Below are 22,058 nucleotides of genomic sequence, written 5' to 3' on the forward strand. Positions count from 1 at the left end.
GAGTTGGACACAATTGAGCGTGTGTCCACGTGCACACACACCCACACCATAATTATAGAATGGCCTTGTCTGTCTGTGCTGATATTTTTCCAAATTATTTCAACAGATGACTAAAGCCTAGATAATAGTACTACGTCAGCTTCCAGATGCCAGCAGCTGCTTTTTTCTTTTTTTTATAATTTTACTTATCTCTGGCTGTGCTGAGTCTTCATTGCTGTCCAGGCTTTTCTCTACCTGTGATGAGCAAGGACTACTCTTTCTTGCAATGTGCAGGCTTCTCATTGAGGTGGCTTCTCTTGTCGTGGAGCACGGGCTCTAGCGCACTCAGGCTTCAGTAGTTGCAGCACACAGGATCTTCCCTGATCAAGGATGGAACCTGTGTCTCCTGCATTGGCAGGCAGATTCTTTACAACTGAGCCATCAGAGAAGCTCAAAGAGCTGTTTTTCTCTTTCTCACAACCCACACCCATGCCTAACTTTTATCAATCTGCTTCTCCTCCTAGGATGCTATTCTCCCTCCCCCAACCAACTCCACAAAACCCCATCTTTCTGATGAGGCTTTCCTAAATACTTCTTTCTCCATTAGATTATCTTTTCTGAATGCATCTAAAAGTCTTGGTTGGCATACCACAATTTAGTACTCACCTGTGTTCTCTTTTTTTTTAATCTATTATTTGACTGGGCTGAATCTTAGTTGGGGCATGAGAGATCTTCTAGTTGCTCACGGAACAATTTACTTGAGACATGTGGGATCTAATTCCCCCACCAGGGATGGAACCCAGGCCCCCTGCATTGGGAGCGTGGCCTCTTAGCCAAAGGATCACCAGGGAAGTCCCCTGTGTTCTATCTTGACTTGTTTCACATATATTCTTCTTCTTAGTAGGTTGTAAACTGACTGTATAGGGGTAGGGCCATTTCTCATACTTGAGGATCCCTCAGAAATGAATGCCCACTGAGGTGAAACTAAGGACTGGTCTGAGTAAAGGAGAGGGGGCGTCTTGCTTCAGTAACACAGCTGCAGGGGAGAGGCCATCAGCTTGCGCTTTTCCGTTGTCGGCCATTTCTAACACCCTGAGCTGATCTTCCCGTCAAGAAAGCGTTTTCTAATTTTTCTCTTGGAGCATTCCTTTCTTTCCAAGAGTTGTTTGTAGCACTCTACCTGTCTGAAAGCTCCTTTAATGCACGATCTACCACTGACATATTTTTGTCTCTGCTCATTCTCCCAAAGCACCTGGCCTGGGACTTAGCCGGTGGAACCAAAGAACCAGAAGTTCCCAACAAGCAGTTCTGCCTGGCTTGAGGCAGAAAGTGGGATGTATCCAAACTGTCTCCTATCTGGCCGGGTGGGACACCGACGAAGCTCACTCCAATGGCCCTTGGCTAAAGTCGGGGGCACAGACCTCTCAGCCCAGTTAGCTTAGCCGCAACTCTCTCCGGTCCATCATCACTGCCCTAGGTTACTCCTGAGGAGGACGCTAAGCAGGCTTAGGGAAACTTTAGTTAAAAGCTGAGAGCTTCAACTGTTCTCCATAGAGAAGCTGAGTTTCGGCGGAGCTGGAGAAATAACAACTGATTGACATCAACCACAGAGCCAGCCGACAGTCACAACTTAATTTCCCCCGCCAGAATGTGGTTACTTTCTACGAAGCCGCCTCACGCCAACTGTAGTGATCAGCCAATCACAAAGCCCGAGAGGGCGTGGTCACCAATTAGAGGCAGAGAGGCGGAGCCGAAGTTTTGATTGGCATCCAGTCTCGGGGTCGGGGAGCCCAGAGGCCTGGCAGCGTGGCGTCTGAAGAGGCTTCAAGTCGGGAGGCCCGGCGCTGCGGCCATCTTTATTTCTGGCAGGTCAGCTGACTTGGACTAGCTCCGAGCCAACTTGGAGGCGGTGTCCCTTTTCTCTGGGGAGCGGTGAGGCCCTCCCCTCACACACTTCCCATCCGTCCGCGCGTGCCCCCGCCTTCTCGGTGAGCCTGTTTGGCGGGAAGTTGGCTTAGTCGGCCTACCTGTGGCTGAGCGGTTGTCCTCGTCCCCGCCTTGTTCTCCCCAGAGGCTTCTTAATTCTTCCTCGGCATAGGGCATAGTACCCCTTCGCACGGAGGACGCCATGGCTCCCAGGAAACGCCCAGAAACCCAGAAGACCCCTGAGGTGGTCGTGCGCCCCAGGAGCAAGAGGAACAGAAGCCCACGGGAGCTGGAGCCCGAGGCCAAGAAGCTCTGTGTGAAGGGCCCCGGTACTGCCTGTGCCTGCTGCTTTAATTAATTCCGCGATTTGGGGTTCTCACGCAGAAGGCTGGAGTGGGGGGTGGGTGCGCATGGGTTCTGAGGCTGGCCCACATTGTGGGCGCCTCAGGCTATGCATTTTGTCTGCAGGTCCTTTGACACCCTTAGAGCTTGGGCTTAACCTCGCCCAGGTGACGGGATGAGGCAGGTGACCTCCCTTACAACGGACACAACCGACTTTTCCAATTCCTTGTTTGTATCGGAATTTTTACCCACTGAGACCTGCATAAGATAATCCTATCTTGCGTGGTGGTGTGTGTGCTTAATTTCGATAGTCATGATTGTTCGCTATCTGTCCTTGGTCTAACTGCGGGAACCCTCAATTTCCTTCCTTTCTTCCTTTTGAAAACTCACTCTTAGGGGTTTCTTGGGGCTAAAACCTGGGTCTGTAAGGAATGTAGGGAACTCAAAGACGGGTTGTCGATGAAGTGGTTTTTTTTGTTCATGAGAAGAAAGAATGGGTTGTCCAGAGGCAGGATTTATAGAGATCAGGTCCTCAAATACAGGTTAGTAATCCGGAGTTGCTTTATTCCTATTCTAGGTGGATCTGCCTCCCCAAAAGTAGCCTAGTGAATTTAGCGCCATGCCAGATCCCGTGGATCCTGCTGGTTTTCAGGAGAACAGATTGGACTTGGGGCCCACAGCTGGTCACGTCTACATTATTGTAATACAGGATTTAGAAAAAACTGCTTTTCTTAGTCACTTCCACTGTGTTGTCTTAAAATCTTTTTATTGTGCTTTATATATGACTTTTAAATTGTCACTCAACCCTATCACAAGTTTTCCACCCAAAACTGAGAAGAGTTCTGCAGTTCTTGTGTGTTTCTTGGGCTCAGTTCTCAGGAACCCTGCAAGATCAGTTTCACTTCAGAATTACTGTTTTGGGGAATGTTTTTTGGAAGAGGTTGCATCCCTGCTCACTATTTGTTTGTTGTGCTGGGTGAGACTGAGCAGAACGTGAAAAGATCTTAGGAGGTGATAGGAGAGATTGTCTCTGCCAAAAGAAGCAATAGGGCTTTCTTTCTGGCATATTCGGCAGAAAAATCTTTCCTGCGTGAGATTGGAGCGGAAAATATGTGTCTGTTCTGCTTGGCAGGTTCTAGCAGAAGATTTGACTCAGGCTGCCTTTGGGCGGGGTTGAGTAGCCTGCGGGTCCCGCCGCTATGCAGCAGCATCGTCAGGGCCCTCCACCAGCATAAGCTGGGCACAGCTGCCTGGCCATCACTGCAGCAGGTGAGGCGTTTCCTGGCTGAAGAGTTCAGGGATTTGTATGGTGCCTTTTTAAACCACTGGATGCTCCAAAATTAGATGCTGGGTTGGTTCACCGGGTTGTCAGAGTGGTCAGATCACCCCCACCTTGGTGACTGGCCTATGGGGCTCTTGGCAAGGTAGAAGTCCTATGCTGTAGGGGTCCCAGCAGGAATGCACACTGACTCCTTGATTTCTGCGGTTAGATTATGTATATTGCAAATCTTTTATGCACAGAGCCAGGCAGTCAGTTTTCCTTTAGTGGGAGAACTTGGCCCCAGGCCTCATCTATGGAGGAATCAGAGATAGGCAATTTACCCTTGTGTTTTTTAATTCAACTTAATTGTTTTCTCTCTGTATTAGGGTCTCCAGCAGTCCTTTTTGAACTCTCTGGCTTCTTACCGGATATTCCAAAAGGCTGCCCCTTTTGACAGGAGGGCCACATCCCTGGCATGGCACCCAACTCACCCCAGCACCCTGGCTGTGGGCTCCAAAGGGGGAGATATCTTGCTCTGGAACTTTGGCATAAAGGACAAACCTACCTTCATTAAAGGGGTGAGCAGTACCCTGTGCCAGACAATAGTACTGAAGAGATGTTTGCTGAAGGGATGAAAAGTCATCCAGTAACGAGATAATTGGGATCAAAAGTAACTGTGGGTATTTTCAAACAATGGTGATGGTACTCAACTCTTTATTGAATGCCTGCCCTTAAAATATTAGCAAGTATGATACACTAATCATCCTCATAAGTCACTTACAGGATCTAAGCCCCTTCTTACCTTCTTGACCTAATCTTGTGCTGTTGTCTTCCTCATTGCCTATGCTTTAGCCATACTAGATACTTCTGTTCCTGAAACTGGGTCTTTGGACTTGCCATTCCCTTTGACTGGAGTGCTCTTTCCTGTGGTTTTTCTCATGGCTGGCTTCCTCTTATCATTCTGGTCTCAGCTCAATATACTTCTTCAACAAGGCTTATTACTGACCACTGTGCTTAATCACTAATGACTCTCAATCTCATTATTGTCCTCCATCACTTTACCCCCACAATGTTTATCAATATCTGAAATGTTTTACTTATTTGTATCTTTGCCCACTGGAAAGTAAACTCCATGATTGCAGGAACCTTGTCTTTCTAACTTACCACCATATCCCCAGTATTTATAGTAGTTGCTTTGTATTTGCTGAATGAATGAGGGCCTTGAGGGATAACTGGGCAAGTCAGATGTATACCTATAAGATCACTGACTGTACAGCAATATAGATGCTAAATGCTACAGAAATGAGAGAAGGAAGAATCTCTGGGAATTAGAGTCAATAGGAAAGGTTTCATGGATGAGTGAGATGTGAGGAAGAACAATATTTAGGTAAATGGAGAGAAAAGGAGGAAAGGCAGAGCGTGTTTGGGGCAAGGTTTGGCAAAGAGCTTTTTAGGGATGGTCTTAATTGTGCGAGTGCTTGCCATCAGTCACTAAGGGGTTGAGAGTGTTGGCTCCTCCACCAAAGAGAACACTCTTACCTTGCCCAGCAGGGCACTGAGATTGGAGGGCTATACTGTGAAAGGTGGCACTCTGGGTTTAGAGCAGGAGCTGCAAATTCACATACCTAAGGAAGCTAGGCAGATAAAAGAGTGATGTAGGAGTGATGCAGGATGGTGGTTAGTGATAAATTGGAGATGGTTGACAGGTGAGAATCGAGGTACTGTGGTATCAGATCTGAGTTTTTCAAATGAAGTCTGAAATGTTTGGATTTTTAAAAATTGTAGTGAAACACATAAAGTTTATCATCTTAACCATTTTTTAAGTGTCCAGTTCAGTGGCATTGAGTACATTTATGTTCTTGCATAACCAGTCTGCAGAACTTTTTTGTCTTGCAGAACTGAAACTCTGTAAACATTAACACACACTCCCCATTCCTCCCTCCCTCCAGACCCTGGCAACCACATTCTGCTTTCTGTCTCTGATTTTGACTGACTGTCTCATACAAGTGGAATCAGACAGTACCTGTCCTTTTTTGACAGGCTTATTTCACTTAGCATCATGTCCTCAAGGTGCATCCATGTTGCAGCATGTATCTGAATTTCCTTCCTTTTTAAGGTTAAATAATATTCCTCTGTATGTATTGTATACACCACATTTTTTTTACCCATTCATCTCTTGATGGACATTTGGGTTGCTTCCACCTTTTGGCTTTTGTGAATAATGCTGCTATGAACAGGGTTGCACAAATACCTCTTGAGTTCGTGCTTTCAGTTCTTTTGGTTCTGTACCAAGAGTGGATCACATTGTAACTCTATTGTTAATTTTTTGAGGAACCACCATATTGTTTTCCATAGAGGCTGTGCCATTTTACATTCCTACCAATAGGACACAAGGGTTTTAATTTAAAATATCCTGATTTTTAATTTGGGGAACCAAATGAAATTGAACATGCTCTGTAGCTAAACAAAACACATATGTGAACTGGATTCTTCATTAGCTCTCTGTTTTTCTACCTCTGGTTTAGAGGCCATAGCTAAACCCGGGATGAGTTCTTTTAAATCGACGCTTTGGAGAGCAGCTCATCAGAAAAGGCCAGGTTAGACAGACTTGTGAGATTAGGATTCAAGCTATGAGATTATTCAAGAAAATAAGTGCCTGGAGCACGAAGAATGGCTTTCTGTCCAGCTGGTGAGACAGATGACCACCAGGAAGTGGAACTTTAAGTTGAAGTCAGAACCCAGAGCTCAGACAGGAAGAGCTTTGTTCACCACTGACCGACCCCCCCCCCCCCCCCCCCCCCGCCCCCAGCCACAAGCAGCCAGGATGTGAGAATAGAGAAATTTAAGAAACAGCCTCAGAGTGTCCTAGGGGAAGAGCTTCCTGACTGAAACAGGAATGATAACTGCTTTGAACTTGTGTTAGGGTGAAGGTGCTTTTGGTTTTATCACCCTTCCTTACGATGTGCGTTTGAAGCTTCCTCACACTTGGGGAGATTGGTTTGTGCATTTAAACTGTGTGACTCGCAGGGAGACAGGTTGTAGCAGAAGAAAGGTTTGGTGGTCTGGAGAACTGTCTGTTTTTACTCCCAGAAACCTACAGCAGAAAGTTGATTTGAGACCACTGAGGGAGGGAGCAGCAGTGCCTCATTTTATCTTTTCTTCAGTCATCTGACCTTGGTTCTGATCTTGATATCTTTCAGGCTCTTGGCAAAGGGACATGTGTTAAATTTTCAAAATGATTATTCTCATTGTAAAAATTACCTGTGCTCATTGTAAGAAAGTCAAGCAATACAGAAAAAAATATATATATAAAGTAATTATTATCTGAAATCCCCATATGGGGCATCTTTATATGTGTGTAGACACTATTATACACACCTATTCTTATATTTTTATATAAATGTTCTACCCTAGAATCTGTTGTATTTTACTTATTAGATCATATTCTGGTTTAGTCATTTTGTACCAGATGATGCCCACTTAAAAATATCTTATTTCCTTTTTTTGTAATGTCTTTGGTTTTGGTATCAGGGAAGTGGTCCCTCTACTTGAATTTTCTGGAATAATTTGTGCAGAGTTAATATTATTTTTTTCTTAAATTTTTCATAGGATTCACTAGTGAAGCCATCTGGGCCTAGAGTTTTCTTTGTTGGAAGGTTTTTTTGTTGTTGTTGGAAGGTTTTTAAGTATATTTTCAATTGTTTAACAGTGATAAGGCAATTTAGGTTATCTATTTCTTCTTGAAGGAGCATGTAGTTTGTCTTTCAAGTAATTTGTTTATTTTATCTAAGTTGTTGAATTTAGAGGCATAAAGTTGTTTATAGTATTCCCTTGGGCTCAGATGCTCAGTCGTGTCCAACTCTTTGCAGCCCAATGTACCATAGCCCACCAGACTCCTCTGTCCATGGGATTCTCCAGGCAGGAATACAGGAGTGGGTTGCCATTTCCTCCTCCAGGAGATCTTCCCAACCCAGGATCAAACCTGAGTCTCTTACATCTCCTGCATTGGCAAACGAATTTTTTACCACTAGTGCCACCTGGAAAGCCTTATATCTTTTTAATATCCATAGAATCTGTAGTAATGTTCTCACTCATTTCATTGGTACTGTTAGTTTGTGTCTTTTTTTTTTTTTTTTACCCTGATCAGTCTTTCTAAAAGATCATCAGTTTTGTTGATATTTTCCAGCTTTTAACTTACATTGATTTTTCTCTGTTGTTTTTCTGTTTTCTTTATTTTTTTTTCTTTTTGCCCCATTGTTATCTTTCCTGGGGGAAAATTTGCTTTTCTTTTTCTGGTTTCTTAAGATAGAAACTTGGATTTTTATTTGATTTTTTTTTTTTAATTGTTTTCTAACACAACCATTCAATGCTATACATTTCCCTCTATTTCTCTAACTGAATCTTACAGATTTTGTTGTATTTTTGTTTCCATTCAGTATAAGTTACTTTCCAAATTCTTTATGATTTCTTCTTTTACCTATGGATTATTCTGAAGTATCTGTTTAATTTCTAACTATTTGGGGATTGTTGTGATATCTCTGTTACTGATTTCTAGTTCAATGCTGTTACGGAACAAAGGACATTTTCATGATTCCAGACCTTTCATAAGTTAGCATATTGACTGTCTTTGGAGTGTTCCATATGCATTTGAAAAAGATGTATACTCTCTCATTTTGGAGTGAAATACTCTCTAAATGTCAATTAGGTTACATTGGTTAGTAGTGTTTGTATCCTTTTTTTTATGTTCTATAGCCTTACTGATTTTATATCTCTTACCAGTTATTGAGAGAGGAATATCGGTGGTTCTGTCTATTTTCCTTTAGTTTTTGCTTCAAACATTTGGAAACTCTGTTATTAGGTGTTTACACATTTAGAATTATGTCCTTTTAATGAATTGACACCTCTGTTATTGTAAGATGTCTCCTTTTATCCCTGGTAATATTTCTTGTTCTGAAATTTTGTTTCTTTGATAGTAATGTAGCCATGCAGCTTTTTTATGATTAATACTTGCATTGTATATCTTTTTCATCCTTTTATTCTTAATGGATTCGTGTATTTGTATATAAAATGTTTCTTGTATATAGCATTTTTAGAAAAAATGCAACCTGATAATTCCCTGGTGAACCAGTGGTTAGTACTCCATGCTTTCACTGCTGAGGACTGGGGTTCAAGCCCCTGGTTGGGGAACTAGATCTTGCAAGCTGCATGGCATGGTGAAAAAGGAAAAATCCATTCTGACGGTGTCTACCTTTTAACTGAAGCATTTGTCCATTTACATTTAATATGATTAATTATAAATACGATTGGATTTAAATCTGTTATCTTCTATATTTGTGTCATTGTTTTGTTACATTATTTTTTCTTGCCTTCTTTTTAATTGAGTACTTTTTGTGATTACATTTTATCTTCATTATTGGATTATTAGTTACACTTTTCTTCTTTCCCTTCTCTTTTAGTAGTTGTTCTAGAGTTTGCAATGTACATCTTTTTTTTTTTTGACAATGAGACTTGCAGGATGTTAGTTCCCTGACCCAGGGATTGAACCTGGGCCCTCAGCAGTGAAAGCATGGAGTCTTAACCATTGGACCACCAGGGACTTTCCCACAATCTACATTTTTAATGTAAGAGTGAACATTCAAATAGTAGTATACAACTTTATATGTATTGTAACACTCTTACAACTATGTACTGACTTCCGTTTTCTCCTTTCTCTCATTGTCCTGCATTTTACTTCTACATACTTTGTAAAACTTACAATACATTATGATTTTTGCTTTACACAGTCAATTATCTTTTTTTTTTGTTAAATATTTACTGAGATATAGCTGATGGGTGATAAATTGCATGTTTAAAGTGTGCAACTTGATGAGTCTTGACATACATAAATATGTATACAACCATGAAACCATCACCACAATTAAAATAACATATCCATCACCCCCCCAAATTTCCTTACACCCCTTGGTAATCCTTCCCTTTCTACTCTCTGTCCTGTCACCTGAAAACCCCTGATCGCTTTCTATTCCTATTGATAAATTTGCATTTTCAAGACATATAAATGGCTTGCATGCCAAGTTGCTTCAGTTGTGTCCAACTCTTTGTGACCTCCGTGGACTATGGCCCTCCAGGTTTCTCTGTCCATGGGATTCTGCAGTCAAGAATACTGGGATGGGTTGCCATGCCCTCCTCCAGGAGATCCTCCCCATATAAATGGCACTATATGATATAGACTCTTTTCTTTTCCCTGGCTTCTTTCATGCAGTATGAATATTTGAGGTTCATCCATATTTTTGCCTGTATCAATAGTTTCTAGTAGTATTCCAGTGTATTTATATACCAATTTATTTATCCATTCATCTATTGAAGGGCATTTAGACTTTTTCCAGCTTTTGACTGTTACCAATACAGCTGCTATGAAGATTTCATGTACAAGTCTTTGTGTGGATATATGTCTTCATTTTTCCCAAGTAAATACCTGGTTGTGGAATGGCTGGGTTGCAGGGTAGGTATCTTTTAAAGATGTTTTTTAAATGAGAAAAAAACTTTAATATTTACCTATATATTTGCTATTTCCAGTTTTTTAAATTCCTTTGTATGATTCAGACTTCCTTTTGATCTTCTGCTTGGAAGAGATTTCTTTAACATTTCCTATAATGTAGGTTGGTTGGTGATGCATGTTTTTTCCCTTTTGTTTGTCTAAGGAAGTCTTTGTTTTGTACTTTTTTTAGAAGTATTTTTGCTGGGTATAGAATCGTAGGTTTACAGGATTTTTTGTTTTTCTTTTAGTACTTTAAAGATGGCTTCTGATGTGAAGTCTGCTTTCATCCTATGTTCCTCTTCATGTGATTTTTCATTCCCTTTGTCATTTAAATATTCACAGGATCCAGGGGTCACAGCATAGACATCTTGGGTAACTGGATAACTACCCATTATCATTATTCAGTCCACTCCAGTTAGCTTGGGTCTAAAGTAGCCTGTAGTCTAGATTTTGGCCTCACCCTGAGACAGTACCCTTCTGAGGACTCTGCTTGATGTTCTGTATGTTAAGAATCTTTTCATTCTGGATGGTGAGAATGTAGACCATTCTGAGGATTTCTCCTTCTGTTAGTTTCTCATGTCTTCCTTCTCCCACCCAGCCTTATATAGTTTCCTTTTACACATTTACACAATATTATTTACTCAAAGGCCTGAGGGGACCCCTCTGAAAATATCCATAGTGCTCTCTCTCTGCACATCAGCCTCTCCAGCATTTTGCCGAACAAATTCTTGCCCTGCTGGCTTCCCCAAGTGTCTCCTGAGCCCATTGAGACCATCAGGCTGTTTGGGTCCTCCCTGCCTATGATGCAGCCTGGATATGCTCTCCAGGCATTAAACTGGGGCAGTCACATGGCTGCCTCATTCTTTTCCCTCTTGTGCTGCCTGTTGGCCAGTGTGTGAAAACTTATTTCGTATATTTTTCTATTTTTTTAGTTGTGTTAAGGCAGGAGGATATATCTGGTTTCTGACACTCCATCATGGTTGGAAGTAGAAATTCATATTAATAGTTTCTCTGAGGGATTTAAATTTTTTTCCTATGTAGTCTTGTCAGCTGTAAATCATGAGAGTTTGATTTCTTCCTCTACCATTTTTACACTTCTTTTTTATTTGCCGTATCCCATTGGCTGAGACTGCTAGTAACTTGTTGAATGTTTGCTCCAACAGGCATCCTTATCTTGTTCTTGATTATAGAAGGCTTTTATGTTTTATCATTAAAATTTCTGTTGCTTTTTATTGTGATAAGCTATATAGAACATGAGGATTACCATTTTAACCGTTTCAAAGCATACGATTCAATGCCACTGAGTACATTTATATTGTGCAGTCGTTACCACTATCCATCTCCAGGAATTTTTCATCCCAAAATAAAACTCTATACCCATTAAATAATAACTATTACCTCTTCCCCAGCCCACCGATCTGTTTTTTGTCTCTGAATTTCACAATCCCAGGTGCTACATGTAAGTGGAATTATACAATATTTGCCCTTGGTGGTCTGGCTCCTTTTCCTTAGCATAATATTTCCAAGGTTCATCCATGTTGTAGCAGGTTTCAGTACTTTATTCCTTTTTGAGGCTGAATAATATTCCATTGTATAAATTATACCAAAGTTTGTTTTGCCACTCATCTGTCATTGAACATTTGGATAGTTTCTGCCTTTTGCTGTTTTGATTCAGCTGCCATGAATGTTCCTTTAGGTACAAGTCTTTGTTTGAACAACTGTTTTCAGTTCTCTGGGGTATGCATCTGGGAGCTTGTTTGTTTTTAATACCTTTTATCAGATTAAGTAAGTTCCTCTTCTATTCTTAGTTTGCCAGAAGCTGTTATCATGAATGATAATTGAATTTTTTCAAATACTTTTGTGTCTGTTGAGGTCAGCATATGATTTTCCTTATCTGTGCTATTAAAAAAACTACACTGATTGTTTTTTGTTTGTTTTGGTTTATTAGTTACATTTGATTTTTTTATTTAAATGTTCTTTTTTTTACCCTACTTTTTAACCTTTACAATTATATTTCTAGCAGGTGATACTGCTTCTTTTAAAAACTGTGGTAAAAGCACATAACCTGAATTTGTGTCATCTCAACCATTGTTAAGTGCACAGTTAACACTGTATTCCCGTTTTTTGGCAACAGAGTTCTAGAATTTTTTTATCTTGTAAAACTGAGACTGTGTGCCCACTGAATAACAGCTCACCATTTCCCCTTCCCTCCAGCCCTTGGCAGCCACAGGTTTACTTTCTGTTTCTATGAGTCTGAACTACTTTAGATACCCTAAGTTTTGGTGCTTTTGCTAGGGCTATGTCAGAGAACATTCTTTTAGGAAGTACACAGTAAAGTATCTGAGTGTGATGGGACTTCATGCTGGCAATTTGTTACCAAATGGTTCCAGAAGAAAACAGTTCTTTGTGCTGTTCTTACAACTTTTCTATGAGTTTGAGATAATTTGAAAATAAACTTAAAAAAAAAAAAAAAAGAATGTATTTAGTACATTCACCACTGAAGCCGTTAAGATCTGGAATTTACTTTGCAAGAAAGTTTTTAGTTGTGACTCAGTTTCTTTAATACATATCAGACTATTCAGATTTTTCCTTTTCATCTTCTGTCAGTTTGGCAAGTTTGTACTATTTTAGGAATTTGCTTATCTCCTCTGAGTTTTCAATTTTATTGGCAAAAGACTGTTTATGATGTCCTCTTATTACTTTTTAAAATGTCTAAGATGTCTTTTCCATCCACTAAATTGGTTATTTGTGCTTTCGCCTTTGTTTGGTCATTCTCAGCTGGGATTTATCATTTTAATTATATTAGTCTTTTCATGGAACCAACTTTTGGCTTTGTTGATTTTCTCCACAGTGTATTTATTTCATTCATTTCTATTTTTTCCTATTATTCTCTTTGGTTTTAGCTTCTTGTTTGTTTTACAGCTTCTTGAGATGGATGTTTGGGTCATTGATTTTTAGGCTTTTTTAACTTTTATTGTGAATAATATTCCTGTGAATATCTGCATACAAGTTTTTATATCAGCATACATACTCATTTCTCTTGACTATATATCTCTTGGGTATATGTATCTTTGGGGCCATATGGTAATTGTATGTTTAATTTTTTGAAGAATTGCCTGTGTTCCAAAGCAACTACTCCGTTTCACTTTCCCACCAACAATGTAGGAGGGCTTCAGTTCCTCCACATCCTTGACTGACAAATAAAAATTGTGCATATTTAGTGTACATCATACTGTGGTTTTGTTTTTGCTTTATTTATTATTTTTGGCTGTGTCATGTGGGATCTTAGTTCCTGACCTGGGATGGAACCTGAGCCCCCTGCACTGGAAGCACAGAGTCCTAACCACGAGACTACCAGAGAAGTCCCAACATGATGTTTTAATACATGTATCTATTGTGAAATGATTTCCACAGTCAAGCTAATTAATTAACGTTCATCATCTTACATAGTTTTGTATGTGTATGCTGAGAACACTTAATTTCTATTCCCTTAGAAAATTTCACATATACAGTATAGTTATTAACTATAGTCACCATGCTATACATTAGATCTCATGAATAGTTGAAACTCTGTGTTCTTTGACAAATATCTTACCATTCCCCTACCCCCTTTCAGCCTCTGGCAACCACATTCTCTGCCTTTGTGAGTGACTTTTTTAGATTGCACATAAGTGAGGTCATGCAGTATTTATGTTTCTGTGTCTGATTTCGCTTAGCATAACATCCTCCATGTTTATCCATGTTGTCAGAAATGGCAGGATTTGCTTTTTTTTTTAAGGCTGAATAGTGTTCCACTTGATATATATATATCTCACATTTTCTTTCTTTATCCATTCATTGATCAGCAGATAGTTGTTTCTGTATCTTGGTAATTGTGAATAATGCTGCAATGAACACAGGACAGAACTCTGAGAAACTGATTTCATTTCCTTTTGATATATACTTAGTAGAATTAACTGGATAGTTTGCTAGCTCCCTTCTGAGTTTTTCATGGAGGAACCTCCATACTATTTTCCATAATACCCCTACCAGTGTACATTCCCATCAATAATATACCAGAGTTCCCTTTTTCCACATCTTGGCCAGCACTTGTTATCGCTTGTCTTTTTGATAATAGTCATTCTAACTAGGTGTGAGGTGATATCTCATCATAATTTTATATTTCTGTTATGATTAGTGACATTGAGCACCTTTTCATATACCTTTTGGCCATTTGTATGTCTTTGGATAAATGGCTATTCAATCTTTGTCCATTTTTTTAATCAGATTATTTGTTTCTTCTTTTTTCGCTATTGAGTTGTCCAAGTTCCTTATATATTGTTAATACTAATCCCTCATCAGATATAGTTTGCACTATTTTCTTTCATTCCATAGGCTGTCTTACAACACTCATTATTGTCTTTTTGTTTATAGCCATCCTAGTGGATGTGAAATAGTATTTCATTGTGACTTTTATTTGCATTCCCTAGTGACTAATGATGTTGAGCATCTTTTCATATGCCACTGGCTATTTGTATATCTTCTTTGGAGAAATGTCTGTTGAAATCCTTTGCCCTTTTTTTGGTTGCACCATGGGGCTTGTGGGATGTTAGTTCCCTGACCAGGGACTGAACCCTAACCATGGGAGTGAAAACATCAAGTCCTGAACGCAGGACCACCAGGGAATTCTCTTTGTCCATTTTTTAATTAGGTCTCTTTTTAAAATGTATACTACTTACAATTATTTTAAAGCCTGTGTCTAATAGCACCAATACCTGGATCTTCTGTGAATGTCTTTAAGCTGATGTTTTTTCTCTTCATTGGTTATTTGCTCTTGATTTCTGATATGCTGGACAATTTTAGATTTGATGCCAAATACTGTATATGAAAATTTGCAGAGATATAATTTGAAGTTTTGAGTGCGATCACAAAAAGAATTTTTTCTCTCTGGAAGGCAGGTCAGGTAGAATCAGATCATCTTAATCAGAGATTGAAATGAATGTGGACTTCAGTCTTCATGAGGGATGGTCTGTTTCGTTTGCTGTTATTTCTAGGGCTTCAGGGATCCTAACTAAAAACTGCATTTTTTTTTTTCTTCTAAAACCTTTCCTCTTTGACAGGTCTGAATTCTGTTTTTGCCTCCCTTGAGATTGACAGAACTTCTGCTGAACTTCTCAGCCATACAGCTTTCTCATCTGCATAGGCCTCAGGAGCAAAAGCAGCATCGAAATGTCAGACTTACCCTCTGCTTCTCTTCCCTCTAGGAGGCTGGACTTGGAAATCCTTGGTGCCTTGATAGGTCTTTGTTGACTTCAGAAACTTTCCTTTGAGAACATACCTTATCTACCTTTTCTAGCTTTTCTTGACACAAGGTTGACCTGAAACCAGCTAACCCACCGTCACTGGAATTGGAAAGTCTCAAACACATTTTCTTTTTTGTATTTTGTCCAGGTTTATGTAGTCCTTCTCAGTGCAAGAGCTGTCATAACTACTTAATCCACCCTTGCTAGAAGAACACGCATGCATTTTACCTTAAAATGTTTACATAAGGGTTTATTACTAATGCTTTGACATAGGGCCAGTCCTTTTCTTGTAGTAAGTGTTCACTGATTCAGGTTCACCTGGTCTTACATAAACCGTATCCATAACGAATACTTTACAGGGTCTAGTTTCCATTTCCCAAAAGTGGAGACATAATTTAAAATAAGTTGTGAAGCAGTCTGATGGCAGATTCTCTTAAGTTTTCACTATTTCCCACCCTAATTGTAAGTATTTCTCCCATGCTTAATTCAACAACTCTTATTTTAGCAAATCTTTTTTATCTAGTTTTTCCAAAGTGTTCAATATGGATTTCATAGAAACCACAGTGGTCATTCTTTTTGCACATATTTCATCAATGTTAATTAAATTACATTTTAATGAAATGTTTTGTGTTTAAAGTTTAAATGTTTAATAAATTACATATTTAGTTAAATTACATGATTACCATACAAAGTACAACTGACATATCTAGGTTTAAGAGCAAATACAATGTCTAACCCTTCATAAGCATAGAACTCAGCTAGTGGGAGCAGATTAACTTACTAGCAGCAAGGGCTTGGTGAACCATAGGCATCAGTTAGAATGTTTTATAGAGGGAATGGAAAGTACCAGTTAGTATGCTGAGTGAGTTAAGTGAATGTTGTGTAAGAGGCCTTGTAGAAGTAAGGCTGGGATAGCAACAACATACAGGAGAACTGGTGGAGGAGCCTGGAGGATATAAAGTTCTTAAAACAGTGCACTTGATATATAATAAGCACTTAGTAAGGTTATGCTACCAATGTTATCATGATTATCTTCATCATCATTGTCTGGTATGTCTGCAAAAAATGAGGAGCTCAGGTCTGACACCAGCCCACCTAACCCAGCCATTGTTCCAAGCTGAAGCTCTTCTGAAGAGAGCACTTGTATGATACATTATGGTACATCCACACAATAGGCTATTCAACAATAAAATGGGATGAACTATAGATTCACAGAGCAGGCTGGATGAAACTCAGGGGCATTACACCGAGTGAAACGAAAGAAGCCAGTCTCAAAGGGCTGCATACCATGAGTCATTGATATGACAGCCCATCAAAGGCAAAACTTGTATGGTGACGAAGAACTCATCCCTGGTTGCCAGGGGTGAGGAATCGGGACGATGTGACTACAATTAGGAGAGCAGGAGGGACTTGGGGGCGAAGTGATACAACTGTTCTGCATCCTCATTTTGGTGGTGGTGGTTCAAATCTCTACATGCGTTAAAATTCATAAAGCTGTATACCAGAAAACAACCAATTTACTGTATGTTCATTAAAAGGTATAAAATGAGAGCCTTGAGAAACAGTACTGTGGACAGCATCCCAGTGTCTAGGCATCTAAGCTGGCCTGGCCCCAAGTGTGGCCTGGATGGCTCTTGTGTCCAAGCAGAGGATGTGCACCCAAGCTTTGTCCGCTTCATGGGCCACTGTCACTCACTGACTTTTTTCTTCCTTATGTTAGATTGGAGCTGGAGGGAGCATCACGGGGCTGAAGTTTAACCCTCTCAATACCAACCAGTTTTTCACCTCCTCAATGGAGGGAACAACTAGGCTGCAAGACTTTAAAGGCAACACTCTCCGAGTTTTTGCCAGCTCAGACACCTGCAAGTGAGTAGTTTCAACTCAAGAGGGGAAACGGCTTCTAGGCTCTCGGTGTAGTTGTGGCAAGAGCACCCGGACCCCATTTCTTTTCCCTAAACCTGGCACGGGGAAGAAAGGGGTTAGCTCCTTTTCACCCTTCCCTCTCTTTAGCTGCTATTCCTCTGGGCCAGGTGGGTTCCTGTATCAGGGACGGGTTCTAGAACCTCAGCTTTTCTCAGCAAGGAAACGGTCTCAGCTCTTGTCAGTCCTTCCTGTATCTGACTAGACCTGGATTCTCACTGGACAAGTCAACATGGCATTAGTCTAGAAAACTACTTGAAGCTTGGAGCAGGAACTAAGAACTTTAAGATTCCATTCCCTGCTTTCACTGGGGTGTAACGACCTGGCCAGCTCCTTGATGGAAGCCTAAATGGATAGAATCACGTCCACGAAGCACTTTGGACTCCCCAAGAGCAAGTGGCTAGAGAAATTACAAAATGCTTGTCACTTTGGTTTCCAGTCAGAGATCTGACTCTGCTCCCCAAGTGTGTGAGGGTGTGGGGTTCTACCTAGCACTGGGCTGCCAGATGGGGATAAGAAATAAGGAGCAACGGGACAGGTGACAGATGGGCTTACTCTTCCACAAGGAGCCCTCCTCCCGAAAGATGTTTACAAGGGATGCAGAAAGCAGGGTAGCAGAGATTTGAAGGGAAAATGTGAATCTGGGCTCTCCTGATTGGGTATGAGGATCTCTGAAGCTCCCCCTGCCCCTCCCGACTCGTCTCTTCATAGCAAGTGGTCTGAGCAACAGAAAGAGCAGGTAGTTCCGAGCTGGTGTGCTTCCCCCCCACCCCCGAAGTGCTCAGAAGCGGGCAGGAGTGCCTTTCCAGCCAGCAGTGACGAACAGTTGGGCAGCCCCTGTTTGGAGTGTCATCTCCTTTGGCCCAGAGGGTGGAGAGTGAAGAGAGAAAACAATAGCTGAGTCTTCCTCAGGGCTCGAGGGGGCAAGCCCCAACTCGAGGACTTGCCTTACGGCTCTGGGTTTGGCTGCTTCCGGGACTCTTACCACATGAGGATCCTGAGCCTATAAGTAACTGGACAAGTTTCTGAGCCCAATCACCCCCATAACCCTTTGTCGGGATGGCGGACAAGTCTGAGTGCTCCTCACTGGGAGTCCATGACAAGATATTCATTCACTCAACGGATATTTATTGACTGTCTACTGTGCGTGAGACACGAGCTGCGGCAGTGAATAAATGCAACTTGCCTCTGTCCCTAAGAGTCTTACAGCACAATCTCTCCCTCCAGCGTCTGGTTTTGCAGCCTGGATGTATCTGTCAAAAGCCGACTGGTGGTCACAGGCGACAATGTGGGGCACGTGATCCTGCTGAACATGGACGGCAGGGAGGTGCGTTCTCGCGAGCCCAGGCCCTCCCCTTCCCTTCCTGACCCCCAGCCTCGGTTCTGCGCCCCAGCCTGAACCGAGCTCTTGTCCGCAGCTTTGGAATCTGAGAATGCACAAAAAGAAGGTGACCCATGCGGCCCTGAACCCGTGCTGTGACTGGCTCCTGGCCACAGCCTCTGTAGATCAAACGGTGAAAATCTGGGATCTGCGCCAGGTTAGAGGGAAATCCAGCTTCCTCCACTCGCTGCCGCACAGGCATCCTGTCAACGCAGGTGTGATATACCAGACCTCGGCCTTCCTGCAGACCCCGCCGACCCGCTGCTTCAGGGCCTTTCCCGCAAAGCATAGAAGCCACTCAACCAGACCTTAACCCCGCACAGCATCGGCCAGGCAGAGGTCCTGAGCCCTCCTGTCTCTAGCTGCCCCCTCAGCTGCTGAGCCTCTTGGGTGTTTCATGGCCCAGATCACGGCCCTGCCACCCATCTCTAGAAAGAAGTGGGAGGGAGGTGCCCCTGCAGGAGGCCTGTGAGGGCCAGCCTAGGGCCCACCTGGGGTCCCTTGAGCTCAGGGGCTTTTCGCTTTGCCAGCTCATTTCAGTCCCGATGGAGCCCAGCTCCTGACCACTGACCAGAAGAGTGAGATCCGAGTTTACTCTGCTTGCCGGTGGGACTGCCCGCCAAGCCTGATCCCACACCCTCACCGCCACTTCCAGCACCTGACACCCATCAAGGTAAGTGACGGTGGGGAGGCGGCGGCGGCCAGGGAAGCCTGCAGTCCCAGCCCTCTTCTCGCCCTGGCTCGCTCTGCACCTTTGCTCCCGCTCCGTGAGCCTGTTTTGCTGAGTTTTCTTCATGTCTCTTTGATAAGCTGATTTTCCTGAGTTCTTTCCACGCAGCCCAGATCTCCTCTCTGTGGGGCACTTTCTGAGATCCTGATCCTCTGTTCTGCCCCCAGTTTCGGTTACCTGTGTATGCAGCTGACCCACAAACTAACTTGGCTTAGTTAGCCAAGCCATTTGTGGCTTCTCTAGCCTTGGCCCCCAAGGCTCCCAGTCTTCAAGTCCTCCGTGCCCGCCGGCCCCCGCCCCAAGCAGCCTGAACTCTGCTGGTCTTCCTGCCGTCTAGAGTATATTCTTTTCTAGAACCGCAGCCCCTCTTGGGACCTCCAGAGCTCATACCTGCACTTGTGTCATCAGCAGAGTTCAGGCAGGCAGACCCCATTCCCCCGCCCCCCAGGTTAGACGCCTTCAGCAAGTAACTCAAATTTGGGATCCCAGTTTCCTCATCTATAAAAAGGGAATAATAGTATCTAACTGACAGAGTTGTTGTGAGAATGAACCCATGTACTTAAAGCATGTGGCAACATTCCTGGCGCCTAGTAAGTACTCAGCGAACAGTAATGATTTGCTGTTAGAATGGCCCCCACGTACCTCAACCCTACAGTAGGAAATGGCAGCCCTCTCCAGTATTCTTGCCTGGAGAATCCCATGGACAGAGGAGCCTGGTGGGCTACAGCGTCACATAGGCTCACAGAGTTGGACACGACTGAGCGACTTTGCATAGCATAACCTCAAATCAAACCCAAGCTCTCTGTAATAGCAGCCCTTCAGCAGCTGGCGTTCCCATTGATCCTTTCTTCCTTATCTCCCTCTTGGTATCAAATCAGTCAGCCCAGCAGTGTCCCAGGTGTGACTTGTGACTTATCTCCAAGCCGTTGCCTGCAGCACTTCTTTCTTCCTGCTAACCCTTCAGAACTTCCCTGAAAAGCTTTCTTGGGAAGATCCCATCCAGTTCTGTCATCCTAGTAACTGCTGGGTTTGTTTCAAGTGGGGTGATCTGGGGAACAGAGGGGTCCTCCCCCTTTTCAGCCGCTCGCCATTTTCTACTCAACTCCCTGACAGGGAGACCCGTGGGTTGAGCTCAGAACCGAGGTCCTATTTGCAATGCAGATCCCTGGGTCGGGAAAACCCCCTGGAGAAGGGAACGGCAACCCACTCCAGTATTCTTGCCTGGAGCGTCCCATGGACAGAGGAGCCTGGTGGGCTATAGTCCATGGAGTTGCAAAGAGTAGGACACGACTAAGGGACTATACTATCACTTTCACTTGGGTCACCCTGATGTTAAAATACTTATCAGCTGGTACAATGTCAGGAAATGCAAAGAGAGAAGGCCTGAATGTGTCCTGAGGGTCACAGGGAGGCCTGCTGGGGATTTTACATTTGCAGTGGTAGATGCACATGCACTTCAAAACCATTCTTGTTTCCTGTAAGTCTTACCTCCGTTGTTAAATTGCTGGCAGTTGTATTAACCATTGTTGTCGCTGGCAAAGATACTTCTTATGTCCCTCTCAGTGCTGTTCTGAGTTTACTCCTGTGACCTGCCTCTCCATCTTCTAGGCAAGCTGGCATCCTCGGTACAACCTCATTGTCGTGGGCCGATACCCAGATCCTAATTTCAAAAGTTGTTCCCCCCATGAATTAAGGACGATCGATGTGTTTGATGGAAGCTCAGGAAAGATCATGTATCAGCTGTATGACCCAGAATCTTCTGGTATCATGTCGGTGAGGCCTGGGCCCTCAAATAATAAATGGGAGGAAGCAGGGATTCAACCTCGTGGATCAGAAATGACCAGTTACTCCTCACATGCCCTTCTTCTGGTATCTCCACTCCCTCCTCATGCTCATCCCCTTGTCTCTGCAGCTCAATGAATTCAATCCCATGGGGGACACGCTGGCCTCCGTGATGGGTGAGTGTACATTAGGCCAGTCAAGCCCACCCTACTCCCCAAGGTTCAGTGCGGGCTCACCCCAGCTCAGCGCTGCTCCATCCACCCCCAGGATATAGTCAGTGAGGATGACAACCAGGAGACCGCGGTCTCTGGACCTAGAGCCATCCTTCTTGCTGAGTCTGGCCATAGCAATGCCTGGCTTCTGCCCAGTTGCCTGGTGTCTCCTGACTAAGTCCTAGGTTCCCCATGCCAGCTCCAAGTTCTCAGAGGCTGGTGATGGAAGGTACCTCTGGTCTCACTCCTCCTAGGTTATCACATTCTCGTTTGGAGCCCGGAGGATGCTGGGACTCAGAAATGAGAGATGTTAATGAAGCGGGGGCCAAGCAGGGGCTTGGAGCCCCACGAGAACAAGTTCTTTGAGAAGAGGCGGCTTCGTATTAAAGGGCCGAGGTATCCGAGTCTTCGAGTTGGAGCTGGGGCGCTGGGACCGCGACTCGGGGACTGGACACGGGCGTGGACTGAGACCAGAAACTCCAGAGTTGGCAATCTCGCCACCCCAAGGGTCTCTGCTGTATCTAGCCTGGAGCCGAGCTTCTCTTCTTTCTCCTCTCTGACATGCAGTGGCAGAGGGTCAGGCAGTGGTTTTCGATTTGTGCTCACTATTCACATGGCCAATAAAACCATACCCAACTGAGCTTCTGAGTGGGTCTTCTAGCTCTGATCTGGTCAAAGGGCTCCTCAGCTCCCCAAAATGAAGAA

At 43.0% G+C, this 22,058-nt stretch overlaps 1 protein-coding gene across 4 annotated transcripts; it reads left to right on the forward strand.

Annotated features, from left to right (window-relative positions):
- Positions 1 to 1,929: 1,929 nt before the first annotated feature.
- DDB2 (damage specific DNA binding protein 2) lies at positions 1,930 to 21,993 on the forward strand. Of its 4 annotated transcripts, XM_061153179.1 has the most exons (10): positions 1,932 to 2,234; positions 3,380 to 3,516; positions 3,895 to 4,086; positions 17,049 to 17,194; positions 18,476 to 18,575; positions 18,667 to 18,844; positions 19,160 to 19,302; positions 20,968 to 21,132; positions 21,272 to 21,317; positions 21,608 to 21,993. In XM_061153179.1, exons 1-10 carry the CDS (start codon positions 2,108 to 2,110, stop codon positions 21,655 to 21,657), a joined length of 1,284 nt encoding a protein of 427 aa, XP_061009162.1. In that variant the 5' UTR covers positions 1,932 to 2,107; the 3' UTR covers positions 21,658 to 21,993. The 4 variants fall into 4 exon arrangements, with proteins under 4 accessions (XP_061009151.1, XP_061009162.1, XP_061009142.1 ...); XM_061153168.1 differs by having other exon boundaries at positions 1,930 to 2,234; positions 21,272 to 21,993; XM_061153159.1 differs by having other exon boundaries at positions 1,934 to 2,234; positions 20,968 to 21,317.
- Positions 21,994 to 22,058: the final 65 nt, after the last annotated feature.

Source organism: Dama dama, chromosome 1 (assembly GCF_033118175.1).
Source record: "Dama dama isolate Ldn47 chromosome 1, ASM3311817v1, whole genome shotgun sequence".
NCBI classification, from domain to species: Eukaryota; Metazoa; Chordata; class Mammalia; order Artiodactyla; family Cervidae; genus Dama; species Dama dama.